Genomic DNA, 17,781 nt, shown 5'->3' on the forward strand with positions numbered 1-17,781 from the left:
GATTACGGTTTCAGTAGGCATGGATTTATGGAAGTGCAAGATGGATGACATTTAGGAGGTGAAAATGATTTTCTGTTGCTGTTGGATTCTCTAAAGAATTCCTTTAAGTTACATTTTCTTGGACTCATGAATGTTTTGAGAATTAAAAGCAAATTGAGAATATGTCTGAAGCCATCAGCTTTTTACAAGAACCTCAAACTTAACATATGTCTGTTATTTTGAAAAGGCTAGAGCTTTTTACCCCTCGTGTTTGAAACATGTTTACGAATTTGACATGAAGCAGATTTTTTTTGGAGCTATTCTTGATTTTAAAAAATTTAGATTGTTGTTTTTAAAACATATTTTCTTCAGCCTTTGAATTTGTCATCTTTGTATTATTTTCAGCACTCTCTCATGAGCTACAAACCAGCACTTGTAATGAGGTCAATTCCTCAACTTTTGGAAGAGGCTTCTGAAGGCCTCTCTCTTGGCATGCCTCAGCATTTACTTAATGAAAGTAACTCACCAGCAAGTAGTGGTTCTTCTTCTGATTTTGAAGACTGCACCCGCCAGACAGAACCATGTTCATCCCATACTCCAGATGTCAGTCAGGCTTTGTTTCGTCCATATTTTGCAAATGAAGGTGAATATTTTGAAACCCCATCGTCTGCTTCCTTGGATCCAAATATCAGTGAGCACAAGAGCAATAGGCCACAGTTAACCAGATGTACTCCTGTTGAAAAGCAGGCAGCTGTGAAACATGAAATAGGTGCAGAACATGAAGAAGGTATGAAAGCACAATGTAAATATCCTGAAGCATATGAAGATCTGAATTCAAGTCCTAGGGCCATGAAGCATCTCATTTCCAAAGCAGCAACTATAGAGATTTCAGACTGTTCAAGAGTGGAGGGAACAGCAACTCACAATTTAGTTCGAGGCAAATCAGCTGATAGTGCTCTCTCACTTCAATTAGCAGAACCAGGCACCTTACTGGATACAAACACCAAGCAATCACCCAAACTTTTACCAAGGCATTATCTAATAAAAAGTACTTTCTATACTGATACGCTGGAGGATAGGGATATTTCCGCCAGAGATGCTAAATATACAAGGAGCCTTGAAAGAACTAGAAAACGTTTCGTAGAGGCAGGTTACACAAAAGGAAAAGTAAGTGGGCTCCGCCAGCCACTATTGGAGTGCTTTCAAATGTCTGTCCAGGACAGAAGGTCTGATGTTGAAAGACTTGATGAAACCTTAAGCCACATCTCCGGAAAGTTGGCAAGATCAACATCTTGCGATGATGGCAACATTGTGGCTTATTCTCCCAAGGAAAGTTCGAGGAGGAGCAAGTCATTGGATGAATGTGAAGCAGAATTCTTAGCTCAGACTATAGCAAAAGAATCTGTAAGTGAAATGCGGGAGCCATTTCCCCAGCAGTCAGATCCAAATTCCAATACAATAACTAGTGTTCATGATGCCTTAACAGCCCAGCCTGTTTCCCCAGATGTGCAAGAGTCAGCTACACAGGAATCAGGAATGAGCAAAAGCATATTGAGTGACACAGTTTGCTTATCTCAAGAGGACACCTTTTTAACAGACTTAAAATATATTTCAGAATGCCCCACAAAGAATATTTCTTTTGAGATTGACCAATCTGTGCGAGCTCATGCAGCTTCTTCATGCTCATCAGAAAAAGGAGAGAACGCAGAGCTCAACACGGAGAGGAAAACCTGGATTACTGACAGGAAAGACACTGACGTTCAACATTCAGAGATGGACTCTAGTGAAGGTGCTTCCCCTCAGAGTCCACCATCAGATCTGCAAACCAAGGACTGTGAATTTTCACAGTCGTCTGAAAATACAGAGAGCTCACCTCTTTTCGAACCTCCAACGTTGGAGCCCATAACAACAAAAAAACAGCATTATGACAAACCTACTAATTCACATTCTGATGTTTCAGAGATCAGGCCTTATGACTTACAATGTCCTATGGATTCTGAGTTGGAGAGTGAAATCTCCTCTGTTGCTGCTTCAGTTGTAACATCTGAACCTCAGGAGCAATGTTCAAGTGAAAATGTCAGCTCTTTATACTTTGATGCAGTAGAACCAGACGCAGATTACTTTGATCTATCAGAGCCATACAGCTGTGGACTAGAATATGAACAGTCTCAAAAGTTTGCAGAGGAAAGCACTTCTCAAGCCAAAACATTGCCAGTGCAACATACATCTGAAGAATCATTTCCTTCAAGGAAAATAAAGACCAAAAAGGATAGCCGTTTACAAGGAAAGTCAGATCAGACATCAACCAGCTCATATGAAATACTGTGCGATGAGACTGAAACAGCAAATGAGTGTTCCTGGAATCTGAACACGGATGAATGGGAATCAGATTTATTGGAGTTGCTCAAAGATACTGAAGATGATGAGACCACATCAGATATTGAGGAAGGAGAATCAAAGTATACAAAAAAATCAAAAAGATCCTCACTGGAAAACAAAATACATCGAAGCTTTGAAAGTCTAAAAAAAGCATTCAAAAACCAAAAGGATGCAAAATCTCCAATTGCTTCAAGTGAAGCAAGTCTGACTGGCAGTGAAACCCATACAGACCCATTGTCAAAGTCTACTTCAGAAACCTTTGGCAGTTCTAGTCTCTTAAGATTGTTTCATAGGTCTGCTTCACTAAATTGGGATAAAGGTTTACATCGACTTGATGAAGATGGAGGAGGAAATCGATATTCTTTATCAGTCTTGCGGGATTTAAACTCGAGCAAACGTTTGCAAAATTCATGGGGAACTAGAAAAAGTCAGACATTGCCAGCTCGCTTTTCATGGCAGATAAAAAGCAAAGAGAAACCAAAATTGAGAAGGAGAAAAGAAGGAGATGTGAGCAAGATCCAGGAAAGCACAGCTCCATCTAACACGGAATTGCACGGGAACCAGTACATGGAAGTTTTGAACGTGCCTTTGATACCCCCTTTAAAAGAATGTAAGTGCCAAACACCTTCCAACAGACATGCGAGTTATTTGCTTTGGAATTGTTTATTGTTGTATAATTACATTTTCATTACAGTCAGGGTTAATGTTGGAATGATTTTCATACTTAGTGAGGTGCCAGTTTACTAAACTCAAAGTCCTTTGAACATGGTGATTTATAAGTGCTTTTCCAGTAATATTTTACAGCTTATGCAGCATTTAGTGTTACAAGGAAGCATATTTTCTGAACACACTTACATAATATTGTCACAGGTTATAGTTTGTCCCTATCTACTCTTATCAATTCATTTGATTATCATGAACACCTTGCCTTATACACCTCATATGCAGTTCAACAAGTTTCTGTAAGTTAACAGACATTAAAATCTCACTTGATCTCAGTACGCTTCAAAATTCAATGTCTGAGAGTTTGGTGAGAGGCAGATTAAATTGAGGCCTTCAAAAGGGAATTGGATAATTATCTGAAAAGAAAATGTTTGCAGGGCTATGGGAAAAGGGAGCAGATGAACTGTTTTTGCAGAAAGCCAGCACAGGCATAAAGGGTTGAACATGATGCAACAATTCTACAATTCTATAATCCTTCTTGTATGCATTGTATATTGTGCAGTTCCTGATCTGAACTTTTTTCTTTAGCCTTTAGTTAGCAGCTAAGTGATAAGGTTGAATCTGTTTCAGAAAAAAACAATAGCAATTTAGCTAAGTGAAAGACCCACACCACCTATTCTAAAGCAGTTGATGTCAATGGAGAAACGTAACATTAATAGTACAATGGCTATGCCAAATTCGAAGCAGTTCATGCGTACGGTTTATCTCAGAGCAGAGTGTTCAGCCCTTTATTACTGTTCCTGGAAATCACAGCCCTAGTAATTGAATCATTACAGTTCAGGGCCATAACACCCATTTTAGAGGTTCAATGTCTATGCGACCAGGGCAATTGAATTACTAGATAATCTTTGTTAATATAAAATTCAAAATTTTCCAGTGAAGAATACCTGCTGGCCTCTATGGAACCACAGTGCCAGTTTTTAAAACTCACCTTATAGGATGTGGTCAATTTTGCAATTTCAACAGTTAGCTGCCCCTTTCATCCACTGGGGAAGATCTTACCAGAATTTGGCAAAGTTTCAGGATCCGATGACAATCAGCGTGTTTCTCTGAAGATGCAGAAAACACACTGGCTTTCTCTCCTGATCTTCTAATACTTTGTCAAAAAAAAGGTGGGTGTGTTTCATGCTGTCATTTTGAAGGGCAGCGCCTAAAAACACCAGCAAAACTGGGCTGCACTGAGGTCGGGGTGCCACTTTTAAAGGGTGCCCCAAAGAAAGTAAAAAATAACTTTCCCCACATTCCCACTACGGATGTCTCAGGAGCTCCCCCACCCCATGATTAGAGCCAGCATCTCTCTGTCTCCAACCCACACACACACACACACACACACACACACACGTGATCAGAGCTGGCATCCCAAACATCAGTCATCAGAACCATTTCTCACCCCCCCCCTCCCCCAAACGATCAGTGCCAGCACTATCCCCCCCTAACCCCCAAACCTCACCAACATCCAACCCCTTCATCATCTGGGTGAAGCTGGGTGTGTAAATTTATTAAAATGTATTCAACTCCAGCTCACGTCACAGATCGCAACCTTGCCAGTGAGATTTGTGATTGTCCTGGTTTTGCTGGATCTTGAGCCTCCGCTGCTGCCATTCCTACACACAGAGCACAGCTCAAAGTCCTCCCACCCCCACCATTATCCTTTCTTTAAATGCAGATGAGGAAATATTGGCTACACTACTACCTAAATCAGAAAGTTTGTGCAATAACACCTCAGTTTCAATGTGCTATGAGGCTCTTGAGAAAATGGCAGCTTTCTTTATATGACATTGAGCGGCTTTATTACTTTTCTAGGTTAGTGTGCATCAAATATTTTACTATCATAGCCATAATGGCGAAGGACTTCCCTGGGTCAATAGTTTAATATGAGGTCTATGTGACACTTGAATCTGATGGCCTCAGTTGTGTAGATTTTAAGAAGAAGGCTGGATTTTACCAGCCTGCCTGCCACGGGAATCAGAGCAGGCGAGGGGTGGACCATGGAAAAGTCCATTGACCCCAGACAGGATTTTACAGTTTCAGTACAAACAAGGCCGTAAAATCCTGCCCTAAAGGCCTGATTTTACCATCAAGTTGCGCCCGTTTCTGGGCATGAAAGTTTGGTAAAGTCAGGCATGAGGCGAGTAATGCGATCCGTGCCCACCTCAGCGCCGGTTCCCCCTTTTACCAAGGCCCAAAACTGGCCGCAAGTGTGACGGCCATTTAAATGTATTTGCATGCATTTAAATTGACTTAATAGGCTGCATGCCCAATCTTGCTGGCACTTCCCCTTTTGTCATCATGTTCACCCATCCAGAATTGACGCTAAAAAGACATGCTCCAGAAAAGTACAATTCAGGCACACCAGTTATTGAGGAGGTAAGTGCCCAGCATCCGATGGCTTTCTGCTTGAGATAGGTGGGGGGTGGGAGAGGTCCACTGCCACTCTGCTTGAGATCAGTGAGGATGAAGGGGGGTGTCAGCTGCCACTCTGCCTGAGATCGGTGAGAGTGAAGGGGGTTCCGCTGCCACTCTGCCTGAGGTCAGTGGCAGGGAAGAGGGAAAGGGCCTGCAATCAATTGAGGTGGTGGAGGGATAAGGGGGTCAGTAATGTTATGGGTGTGGGGAAATTTCTGTGGGGGCCAGAGGGAGGCATTATCTGGCCTGGGAGTGATATGGCAGGGGAGATGTATTCTATCATTTTTTTTTCCTGCCCATGCACAGTTGGAGGCGCCAATCGAAGCTCTGCTTACAGACTGTGCAGCGCGATTCAATAGTGATGATATTTTTGCAGGCAGAGTGCATATGGGGGCACCTGAGAACAGGTCTAAAAATTGGATTTGAAACACTCCCAGTTCCAAGTCAGCCCAGCACTTAGGGCCCTATTTTACCATTTTGATTCTAAGTGTCCATTCCTTCATCTCTACTATCAGATTAAAAAACTACACAGAGACCAGGAAGTATTTGGCAGTTCCCATTTGATTATAGAAGCTCATTGTCAGTGAACATAAAATGATTAATTGACTATGTTTTATGATCTGATTATTTAACATGGTGGACTAGTTCACTCTATATTGCAGTAAGATTCAAAGAAATAAATGATTGCACAATTGGGACTAAAAAACAAACGTAAAATTTGAATAGCTACCTAATTTCTTCTAGCCTGTGGTGAATTGCATAAGAACATAAAAAAAATAGGAGCAGGAGTAGGCCACCTAGCCCCTCGAGCCTGCCCTGCCATTCAATAAGATCATGGCTGATCTGATAGTGGTTCAGTTCCACTTACCCGCCTGCTTCCCATAACCCTTAATTCCCTTATTGATCAGAAATCCTGTGACTTAAACACATTTAATGAGGTAGCCTCCACTGCTTCAACGGGCAGAGAATTCCAAAGATTCATCACCCTCTGAGAGAAGAAATTCCTCCTCAACTCTGTAAATTTAATAAAGGACATAAAGTTAATCAAAATCATTTCTTCCAAGAAGATCTGCATATGAATTGTCCTAATGAAAGATTAAGATTACATTAACTGTATTATAATTCTTTGCAGCCATAGCCAAAAAGCAGGTGAGTGAACAATCAACAGACACCAAAGACAATTCCAGCAGTTTCTTGAAGAAAAAATCTAGACTGTTTTCATTCAAGCTTCCCAGTTCAAAAGCAAAGGAAAAAGGTATTGCTGATGCATGTAAGCTTCTCTTAATATTTCATAATTTACACGAAGCAATGGGTATGAGTAGTAGCACAGGATACCTGATGATGGACTTTCCTGTCAAACAAGATTTTCAGCTGTTAACTTAAAATTAGCTGTAAATTGCTTTTATCGAAGAATGAGAAAGATATGTTTAATCCTTTCATTTTTGGGCAGATCCTCAGAATTCACTATCTTTGAAGCCAATTCATGTGTTCTTCTTATGTGAGGGACAAGTTAGTTACAAGTTTGACAGTATTTTATGTATAATTTTTATAAAGTATTTCTGTTTAGTAGGTTGTGTTCACACAAGAATCTTAAGATATTTTGGGAACAAGAGAAGACAGTTTTCCACTAGGCAGTTGTTTTCTCATTCTATATTTCAATTTTTTCTTTCACCTGAAACATGTCCAAAAGGGCATGAATCCATTCATTCAGAACTTTCATGTTAATCATTCCCAAACATCCCTTGTTCTTGCTGTGAAAGAGTTGTGGCTGACTTCCCTGCTTACTCTGAAGGCATTTATTACCTTATTGGAGAGCAGTCAGTCAAAGTCTCATGACTCTTCTGCTCTCATTTGAAATTGAAAATATAAAATGTCAAACCTTCTTTGTTCACCACCACAGACCCATTTTAGGGAGGTGTTCTGAACGATTCGCTGCACTTTGACTGCAGGGAAGTGCCGAGTGAGAAAACAAAAGTGTGCAAGTGGAAGCAGAGTGCCAATACAGCATTAATCCCACTGAACCAGAGCAGTAATATTAGACGTTCCTCTAATTTTACAATGAAATGGACAAGATTTTATGTGTCGGTGAATTTCCTGTGCCCAGCAAAAGAGCCAGTGTTGAACTTAGGAGGCTGCCACGTTGGCATTTAGCACACAGAGGAGCATTAATTATCTCAGGACGAGACTTCCACCCTGGGGAGGAAGCCCCAGCTCCATGAGTTGCTGACCAATCAAATAATTGGCAGCTGCCTGGCGTCAGCAGCGCCACCTGGAGCAATGACCACTGTTAGTCCCAACTGAAATTGTCATTGCAGCCAGAAAGAGAGGTAAGTTGGGATTGTTCTCAGCAAAACCAGGCTAGAAGGCCTGGTGAGGAGGAGTGAGAGCCAGGTTGGAAGGGGAACTGGGAGGCCTCCAGTAGGCCAAAGGGCCTCTGAGGAAGGTATACATCCCCCCCCCGCCACCTTCCCACCAGTTGCTCAAGAAGTGAATCATGACAGGCTTCAAAAGGGCTCTCTCCTCTGCCTACCATGGGAAAAGTTGTGACAGGGCAGAATAGACCGCTAAGTAGCCATTAATTGGCCACTTATGAGATTTATTTATTTATTAATTAGTCACAAGTAAGGCTTACATTAACACTGCAATGAAGTTGCTGTGAAATTCCCATAGTCACATAGTCCGGCACCTGTTCAGGTCAATGCATCTAACCAGCACGTCTTTTAGAATGTGGGAGGAAACCAGAGCACCAGAAGAAAACCCACACAGACACAGGGAGAACATTCCAACTCCCCACAGAGTGGGAATCGAACCTGGGTCCGTGGCACTGTGAGGCAGCAGTGCTAACCACTGTGCTACCGTGCCATCCAAGTTGAAATGTGGGGCACCAAATGTGTTCCCCACCACATGTAAAATTGCAATAGGCCCTGGGGAAAATGGGCCAATGTCAGAAAAAGTACCAATGGCATTATTCCCAATTTTATACAGCCCCACCTACCAACCCACCATAGGAGCATAACATTCCAATCAATGTTTTACCTTGCTTCTCTATATTTGAATGATTTGTGCAAATCAACCTTGTCAATTCTTTTCCTACCCTTGGAATATGGTAACTTATCTCCCTTTCCCTTTCAGCACCATCATTTCTTGAAGACCTCATAAACCAGTCAGTTGTTTTGAGTCAGTCTGTGACCTTGTCCTGCAGACCTTCAGGGTACCCAAACCCTGATATACTGTGGTTCAAAGGTTAGATCTATTTTATATTACTTCTCTACACTTTTGATTCCTGTTTCAAAAGAAAATCTGAATATCGATTGCTAATCTAATGAATGCAGGAGCCTTACAATGCACAAGGAATCTTTCATTCTGTACTCAGTTAAATGATCTCTCAGCTGTGGTTCCTAAATGGGGGCTATGACTTACCTCAGTATCCCAGATTGGGTGGGTCCATACTCCTGGTCACAAAGCAGTTAGTTACCTCTTGGAAGGTTTCACAATCAGATATACTGCTGACATTACCATACTGTCATAATCCATTTTGCTGGATTATGGTTCCACCATTGCTGGTTGCCCTCTAGTATTTTATTCAAGGGTCATTACTTTTAGCGGAGAGGCTAAATTGGTTTAATAAAAGGGAAGAAAATATTGTTGAACATTTTTTAAACCTTGTTTTATTGGTCCTGTCTTTCTGTTCTGTTCTAAAATTGACAGCATTTGTTTTAGTTTTTTATGGTTCTGTAGTTCCTGGAAGCTTGGGTTTCGAAGCTGGAGCAGTGAACTGAGGACACTGCGCAGTACCCACGAGGCAGAGGGTATTGCGAATAGCACATATAGAGAGGTGGCCACACCACAGACTAAAACTCCACAGGCAGGAAGGGAATGGGTGACCACCATACAGAGCAAGAGGACTAGATAGGCAGTGCAGGAATCTCCTGTGACCATTCTCCTGCAAAACAGATACACCTTTCACTCAGGCAGTTACAAAAGCAGCAAAATGATCTAAGTTCTTCTTCTGTGTAAACATTGTAATTAGGAGCAGTGGGGGTAATTCAGATATATTCAACCATGAAGAGAAAGATAAATACCGCATGCTGTGCAAAAACCATTAAGCTGTCGATCAATACCTTGTTAGACTGCACTATGAGATTGAATGAAAGCAAAGTATTTCAAAGTATTGCAAAGGACTTCTAAGAAGTTCCAAGCATTTGTGCTTTCTAGCAATGCTCTGATTCTAGGGATAAATGCAGTGTTAAAAATGGGACTGAGTGAGCACCTGTGGAGAAGGAACCCAGCCACCACCCCCAAAGTGAAAATGTCAGTCAGAGGACTGGAAAAGGGGTCTTCTCACACCTGCAGTTTCAGAGCGAGAGAAAGGGGCATCCCAGCTGTGGAATGGAGTGCTGCTAGGATCTGGAAGACTGCCAGCTATCTGGGGGAGGGGGGGGTGCAAGTATCTTTGTGGGGGGAGGGGAACATGGAGATCAGAATGACAAGCACACCCCACAGGACGCAGACCAGAATGAAGACTTTGAAATCATCACGTTAAGAGTGATGTGCTGGTTTCCCAGGGCTCAAAGGGGCAATTTAGCCACTAGACCCCCATCTCAAGGGAGAGTGCCAAGGACGTTTGCCCCCCTTCTGAAGCCACCTAACCCCAAGGATCCTTGGGGGTCTCTCCTTCTGCAGCCTCCCAATGTCAAAGGGATACAAGAACACTGCACTTATCTCTTTGAGGGGTGGGGAGTGACTTTACAACCTGAAGTACCATCTTACATTTGAATAGCTGAGTACATATAAAAATGGGCACTTGGAGGAGAATTGAATACAGGGTGCCAGTGGCCAGTGAAAGGTTGACACATTGGGGGATCCTGAGGAAGGTCCATCTTAGAGTGTCTCTCTTTTATTGGGGGAGGAGGGGAATGCACAGAGGGGGGGGTGCTGTGGCCTCTGGCTGGGGCAGGGTCACCCTCATGCCTGCATGGTGTTAGGGGATGGATGGCCCATTCTTTCCATGGTGGCGGGAGGATGCCCATTTTTGATGAGGGATGGGTAGTGCTCCCTAAGTCAGCAGGGGGAAGGGTGTAACCATTTCAGTTGTGGGGGTGAGGGGCCCCATGCCTGTCAGAGCAGAGATGAGGTGCCCTTTAAAAAGGATGCCCAGATCTCTCAACAGCCAGAATGTGGGTTTGTTACATGCTCTGCATAAATTTAAGTAAATAAGGTGAGTGAATCCCACGTCACAGCCATTCCAGCTTTCCTGTAATATGTGGGCACTTAGATTCAAAATAGATGAATCAACGTCTCTGTTTCTCTTCCCACAGCCGCTGTCCAACCTGCAATTACTTCCACCATGTGGAATAGGATTCACCATGTGGATCCACCATGTGGATAGGATTTATAGTTATTTGGAGAGTAATGAATTGATTGGAGATAGTCAGCATGGTTTTGTGGAGGGTAGGTTGTGCCTTACTAACCTTATTGAGTTTTTTGAGAAAGTGACCAAAGAGGTGGATGGGGGTAAGGCAGTTGACGTGGTATATATGGATTTTAGTAAAGCGTTTGATAAGGTTCACCGTGGAAGGCTTCTGCAGAAAATGCAGATGTATGGGATTGAGGGTGATTTAGGTAATTGGATCAGGAATTGGCTGGCGGACAGGAGACAGAGGGTGGTGGTTGATGGTAAGTATTCGTCATGGAGTTCAGTTACGAGTGGTGTGCCTCAGGGATCTGTTTTGGGGCCACTGCTGTTTGTAATTTTTATAAATGATCTGGATGAGGGTATAGTTGGGTGGATTAGTAAATTTGCTGATGACACCAAAGTCGGAGGTGTGGTAGATAGTGAGGAAGGGTGTCTTAGTTTACAGGGGGACTTGGGCAAGTTGCAGAGCTGGGCCGAGAGGTGGCGGATGGAGTTTAATGTGGAAAAGTGTGAGGTAATTCACTTTGGCAGGAATAACAGATGTGTGGAGTATAGGGCTAACGGTAGGACTCTGAATAGTGTGGATGAACAGAGGGATCTAGGTGTATGTGTACATAGATCCCTGAAAGTTGGGAATCAAGTAGATAGGGTTGTTAGGAAGGCATACGGTGTCTTGGCGTTTATTGGTAGGGGGATTGAATTTAGGAGCTGCAGCGTCATGTTGCAACTGTACAAGACTCTGGTGCGTCCGCACTTGGAGTATTGTGTGCAGTTCTGGTCCCCACATTATAGGAAGGATGTGGAGGCTTTGGAGAGGGTGCAGAGGAGGTTTACCAGGATGTTGCCTGGTATGGAGGGGAGGTCCTATGAGGAGAGACTGAGGGATTTGGGGTTGTTTTCGTTAGAAAGAAGGCGGCTAAGAGGGGACCTTATTGAAACATATAAGATGATTAGAGGTTTAGATAGGGTGGACAGTGATAGCCTTTTTCCTCGGATGGAGAAAGCTAGCACGAGGGGGCATAGCTTTAAATTAAGAGGTGGTAGTTATAGGACGGATGTCAGGGGTAGGTTCTTTACCCAGAGGGTGGTGAGGGATTGGAATGCCCTGCCTGCTGCAGTTGTAAATGCGCCTAGTTTGGGGGCGTTTAAGAGATCCGTGGATAGGTTTATGGATGGAAAGGGTTTGGTTTAGGTTAGAGGGTCATTGCTTTTTAACTGGTCGGTGCAACATCGTGGGCCGAAGGGCCTGTTCTGCGCTGTAATGTTCTATGTTCAGTTTTTATTTCAGTGTTACTAAACATTGCTCAATCTAGCAGTATAGACAATAGGAAGTTTCACATTTTACATGTTTCAATCCAGTACTTACTTATTTTTCATGATTTATTATTTTCCATAGAGGATCAGCTAGTGTGCTACAATGAACGAATACTGTCATCAACTACAAGCAAAAATTGCCAACTTTTAACTGTCCTAAATGTGAGAGAGGATGATCTTGGTAGATATACATGTGTGGCTGAAAACCACTTAGGCAAAGCTTCAACTTGCTGTTTACTGAATCTTGAAGGTAATTAGCCCTATGTACATTTGCTAATGATTGATTTTGTCCAACTCTGGAGAGCACTCATAAGCTACACTCAATCCCATGAATCATTCACCTGATAACCAGGTCAGAAATAGAACAATGCCTCTCTGATCCTGGGCTGGGGATGGGGGAGAAAATGATCTAGTCACTGCTGATGCAATCTTGTGAACCTTATATGAAAAGTATACCTGTCTGTATTTCAGATGAAGTCAGGATGAGGGGTGGGGAGTGGCTTTACAACCTGAAGTACCATCTTATATTTGAGTGGCCGAGTTCATATAAAAATGGGCACTTGGAGGAGAATTGAATGGAATTGAACTGTGGAATTCAGTGCTTTCAGGCGAGGAAAGGGTAAAATTGGGACAGGGAAAGTTATTACAAATTACTTGGTACACCAAAGGCATGGCTAAAACGTATTCACTTTTTTGATGAACGGTTAGTAGTCATTTTGGTCAAATTGACTTCACTTTCTTTCTATTTATAGTTGCGCCTTGTCGCCCGGATTCTCCTGAAATAGCACAGGTCTATGAAGATGGAGCTCTAGTAATATGGAAGCCGCTTATCACTAACACTCCAATCATGTATGTTATTGAGTGCAAGAGAAAGGGTAAGTACAGATGTCACTTTATTTTCACTGATGACTCCACAATTTGGAAAGCATGACACTACACTTGTATCTGACACAAGGGGCTGAATTTCCATTCTGAAGACTCCGAGTGGGAAATTTGGCAGGATGAGTGAATGTACATGATCTTAAGCTTTTCAGCTTGTTAATTATACATCAGCAAAGAGCTCAGCAAATGTCATGACGGAACGAACAGGAGGTCGCTTGCCCCGCCATTACTACATTGGAACCGAAGATCCTGGCACCGTTTTAAGCGGCACCTGAACACATATTTGCATATTTCAAACCAGGATCTTTGCATCACTCGGTCAGAGTCCTTGTAACTGCAACTCATACTGGAGAAGCTTGCAGATGTAAGCAGTTATTTCTCAGGACATTACCTTTCATTCATCTTTAGATAACAGCATCACCCAATGATATATCCATCCTCAGAGCAATGCTTACAGTTGCAGTGCTCTACATTTGTCAGCATCTTGCCCGTCTAGAGGTCCCACTGTGTCTTGCTGCTCAGGCACTTGCTTGTCATTAGCACTGTGCCAACTGCCCCTCCATCTCCTCATCTGGATGAGAGTCATTGCCAAGGCAGGTTTGCCTGCCACCTGCATCGTCGATGCCTCTGTGAATAAATGAAAGAATTGAAGTGAGCGTGTTGTTTACAGATTTCCCTCCATCTCAAAGCCAGTAGACAAGTGCTAAGTTCTTCTTTGACCTTCATTGAGACGCTACTCCTTCCAGTTAAAGGACATCCTGGAGGATTAGGGATGGGTGTTTCTCCTGTTTATACATGAATGAGTATGGATACATTGCTCTTTGACCGAGATAAGGCCTGGACCCTCAAGGTCCCACCCCCCAAGGGCACTCACCAAAGTCATTTCAGGTCAGTGAGCATGGAAGTTAGCAGACTGCCTCAACTTCAGCTGTGGATCCTGGGAAATACCTAGGTCAAGTGGGAGGGTGAAATTGTAGGCACTTAGTGGGCATGGGTAAATATAGGCATCGCTGCAGTAAGGTCACCATTTTGTTCCAAACGTTTATCGATAAATTTCACATTGTTCACCCACAGAGCCACCACTATGTCTGTTCATGCCACCAAGCTTGAGGACCCACTGTGCTCACCCATGCTTCAGCCACATGGAGTGTGAGAATGGCAGTGCTACGTCTCTCCCACCCTCTTGCCAGCCCTTGTGAAGGAACGTCATTCTCTCAGCTGCGATATGGACAGGAACCCAGGAAAGAGGAACCCGGGAAGTGCTGCCTGCACACTAGCCTTCACAATCCCTTCAGAACAAGGGCGCCTCAACATGAAGGGTAGCAAAGGCCTACAAATGATCCCTCCCAAGCCCTCTCCCCAAAATGGTGATCCTTGCAAGAGGGTGGGAGGGACATAGCACTGCCATTCTCACACTTTGGAGGGTGCAATTTGCGCCAGCAAGTTTCCAAGTTCTGATCTTCCCGCCTCTCACCGGTGGACATGATGCATTAATCCATTAGCATGTCATTAGCGAGCACTCTGTCCGGGTATTGAGCCCATACAGTATTTACAACAGGTCTACAGAAGTGTGAAAATGACACTTTAACCTCTGAGGGGAGTTTTGGATGTGAGCACTCAGGCAGCCAGCACCATCCGCGGTTTGCGCTGCTCAGGGGGACCAGAGAGGACTCAGGGGCATGGATAGGTTCAGCTTGGGATTTTCAGCACACACCACTGTTCCCGCAGATGGAAAGTGCGGGCTCAAAATCAACCCCGTCACTTAAATAAAATTCCTTTCTGCGCTGCTGTAACACAGAAACATACTTTTTTCCCTGTACGCTAATTGGTGCATGGGAAAATGTAATGCTAAGCTCCAAAATTTTTTATGAACCCACAAAGCTATGGACCAATAGGTTGAAGGTATTAGGCTGGATAGCTCTTTTGTGACCAAAGTGGACACAATGGGCCAAAACCCCTTCAGTTTTCTTAGTGCAGTCTTATTTATCTACCACCTTGCCATATTTCTCAATCACTTTGTCCCAGTAACATCAATCTTTTTCTTGAACTGGGTTAAAGCATGTTATAACATATTATTTTTATCCCAAAACTGCAACCTTTTTCAGGTGACGAGTGGAAAAATGTTGCATCTGACCTTTCTGAATCCTGCTTTTATGCCAGTAACCTGCGTAGAGGAGAAACCTATTCATATAGAGTTGCTTATGTCAACAAAGCTGGGAAAGGACAATTTAGTAGACCATCTGCTGAAGTTATCATTGGGGAGACAGGTAAGCTCACAATACCCTCCAGTCTGTTCAACAGTATATCAGTATTTGACTTTACCTAAAAGATAATCAATTACATAGAATTTAGAGCAGAGAAAAAATACCTTTGCCCAACTGGTCTGTGCCAATGTTTACGTTCCACATGGGCCTCCTCTCTCATGTCAATTGTTACTCAGTTGAAAACTCTTTTGACTCTGGGTCAGATCGTTGTGTGTTTAAGTCCTCTTCTAAGACTTGAGCCCAAAAATCTAGGCTTGAGCTCTCGCACAATATTGCATTGTTAGAGACGCCATCTTTTGGACGAAATCTTAAACGAACTTCCCATTTGCACTCACAGGTGAATGTGCAAGTAAACATGTGAATTAGGAGCAGGAGTAGACCACCCAGACCTTCAAGCCATCTCTGCCATTAATAAGATCATAACTGATCTGATTGCAACCCCAATTCCTGCCTACGGTGATAGCCTTTCACCCCTTTGTAAATGAAGAATCTATCTATTTTTGCCTTAAAAATATTCAAAGATTCTGCTTCCACTGCCTTTTGAGGAGGATTCCAGAGGCTCATGGCTCTCTGAGAGAAAACAGTTCACTTCATCTCTCTCTTAAATGAGACTTCTCTTAAAACAGTGACCCCTAGTTCTAGATTCTCTGACAAGAGAAAACATCCTCTCCATGTCCACCTGCCAATACCCTTCAGAATCTTAAAAGTTTCAATCAAGTCATCTCTTAATCTTCTAAATTTCAGTGGATGCCAACCTAAAATCTCCAACCTTTCCTCATAAGGCAACCTACCCATTCCTGGTATTGGTCAGTCAACCTCAACTGCTTTTAGGGCATTTACATCTTTCCTTAAATAAGGAGACCAATAATGTGCGTAAGACTCCAGATGTGGTCACACCAATGCTGTGTACTTCTTTTTGTAATCAATTCCCCTCACAATAAACAATAGCAATCTATTAGCTTTCCTAATAGCTAATTCCTAAGTGGAGCTAAGTCCACGAAAAGACCAGCCATGCTCTTATTGAATGGTGGAGCAAGCTTGAGGGGCTGGGTGGTCTACTCCTGCTCCTAGTTCTTATGTTCTAATAACTTGCTGAACCGGTGTGCTGGCCTTTTGTGATTCATGGACTATGACACCCAAATTCCTCTGCACCTCAGAGCCTTGCAATCCCTCACCATTTAGATAATAAGCTTCTTGTTTATTCTTCTTGTCAAAGTGGACAATTTCACATTTGTCCGTAATTGTAGCCACTTGCCAGATTTTTGCCCACTCACTTAACCTATCCGTGTCCCTTAGTATCCTCCTTGCATCCTCTTCACAATTCGCTTCCCTACCTATTTTTGTGTCATCAGCAAATGTCGTAGGCAACCATATCTTCAATCCCATCATGCAAGTCATTATATGGATTATAAAACCTTGAGCCCCCAGCACTGATCCCTGTGGCATACCACTTACCACATACTGCCGACCAAAAAAAAAACAATTCCTGTCAACACACGGTTTCCTGTCAACTAGCCAATCTTCAATCCATCCATGTTACCTCCCTATACCACAAGCTTCTATTTTTCATAGTAACCTTTGATGTGGCACCTTATCAAATGCCTTTTGAAAATCTAAGTACGTCAATTGGATCTGCTTTATCCACAGCATTTATGACTCCTTCAAAGAACACCAATGAATTGATTCAGCATGATTTACCTTTCTTAAACCCATGTTGACTCTGCCTGATTATCTTTTTTTCCAAGTGCCCTGCTATAGCATCTTTAATAATGGCTTCTAACATTTTCCCTGTAACAAATGTTAGGTTAACTGGCCTGTAGTTTCTGCCTCCCTCTCATTGTTATCCTCCAATCAAATATCTACAAATATATAGAATTTTGGAAAATTAAAACCAATGCATCAACGATCTCATTAACCATTTCTTTCAAGGCCTAAGATGAAGTCCATCCAGACCTGGTGGTTTGTCAGCCTGCAGACTCAACAATCTGCTCAATACCAATTTGTATTGAATATAAAAGATTCCATGGCACTACTTCAAAGATAAGCAGAAGAATTATCCCTGCTATCCTGGCAAATGTTGATCCCTGAAACAACTTCACAATAAACAGATTATCTGATTGTTATTATTATAGAAAGTATTGTAAACTGTGGAGAGGACAATATAAAATTTCAAAAGGATGTAGACAAGTTGGTGCAGTTGGCAGATGTGTGACAAATAAATAAAAGCAAAATATTGTGGATGCTGGAATCTGAAACAAAAACAGAAAATGCTGGAAAATGTCAGCAGGTCAGAACATTCTAACGAAGGGTCATCTAGACTTGAAATATGGGCTCTATTCTCTTCCCACAGATGCTATCAGACTTGCTGACATTTTCCAGCATTTTCTGTTTTTCAGGTGGCAAATGAAGTTCAATGGG

At 42.7% G+C, this 17,781-nt stretch overlaps 1 protein-coding gene across 1 annotated transcript in view; it reads left to right on the forward strand.

Moving 5' to 3' along the window:
• Positions 1 to 17,781, forward strand: part of obscnb (obscurin, cytoskeletal calmodulin and titin-interacting RhoGEF b) — a 696,366-nt gene that overhangs the window by 657,697 nt on the left and 20,888 nt on the right. Inside the window, exons 116-121 of the mRNA XM_080214757.1 lie at positions 385 to 2,968; positions 6,620 to 6,757; positions 8,620 to 8,730; positions 12,300 to 12,467; positions 12,970 to 13,092; positions 15,205 to 15,366. Coding sequence (XP_080070883.1) covers positions 385 to 2,968; positions 6,620 to 6,757; positions 8,620 to 8,730; positions 12,300 to 12,467; positions 12,970 to 13,092; positions 15,205 to 15,366 — 3,286 coding nt within the window. The remainder of the gene's footprint in view (positions 1 to 384; positions 2,969 to 6,619; positions 6,758 to 8,619; positions 8,731 to 12,299; positions 12,468 to 12,969; positions 13,093 to 15,204; positions 15,367 to 17,781) is intronic.

This window comes from Carcharhinus amblyrhynchos, chromosome 2 (genome assembly GCF_965287045.1).
Source record: "Carcharhinus amblyrhynchos chromosome 2, sCarAmb.v2.hapA, whole genome shotgun sequence".
Taxonomy (NCBI): domain Eukaryota; kingdom Metazoa; phylum Chordata; class Chondrichthyes; order Carcharhiniformes; family Carcharhinidae; genus Carcharhinus; species Carcharhinus amblyrhynchos.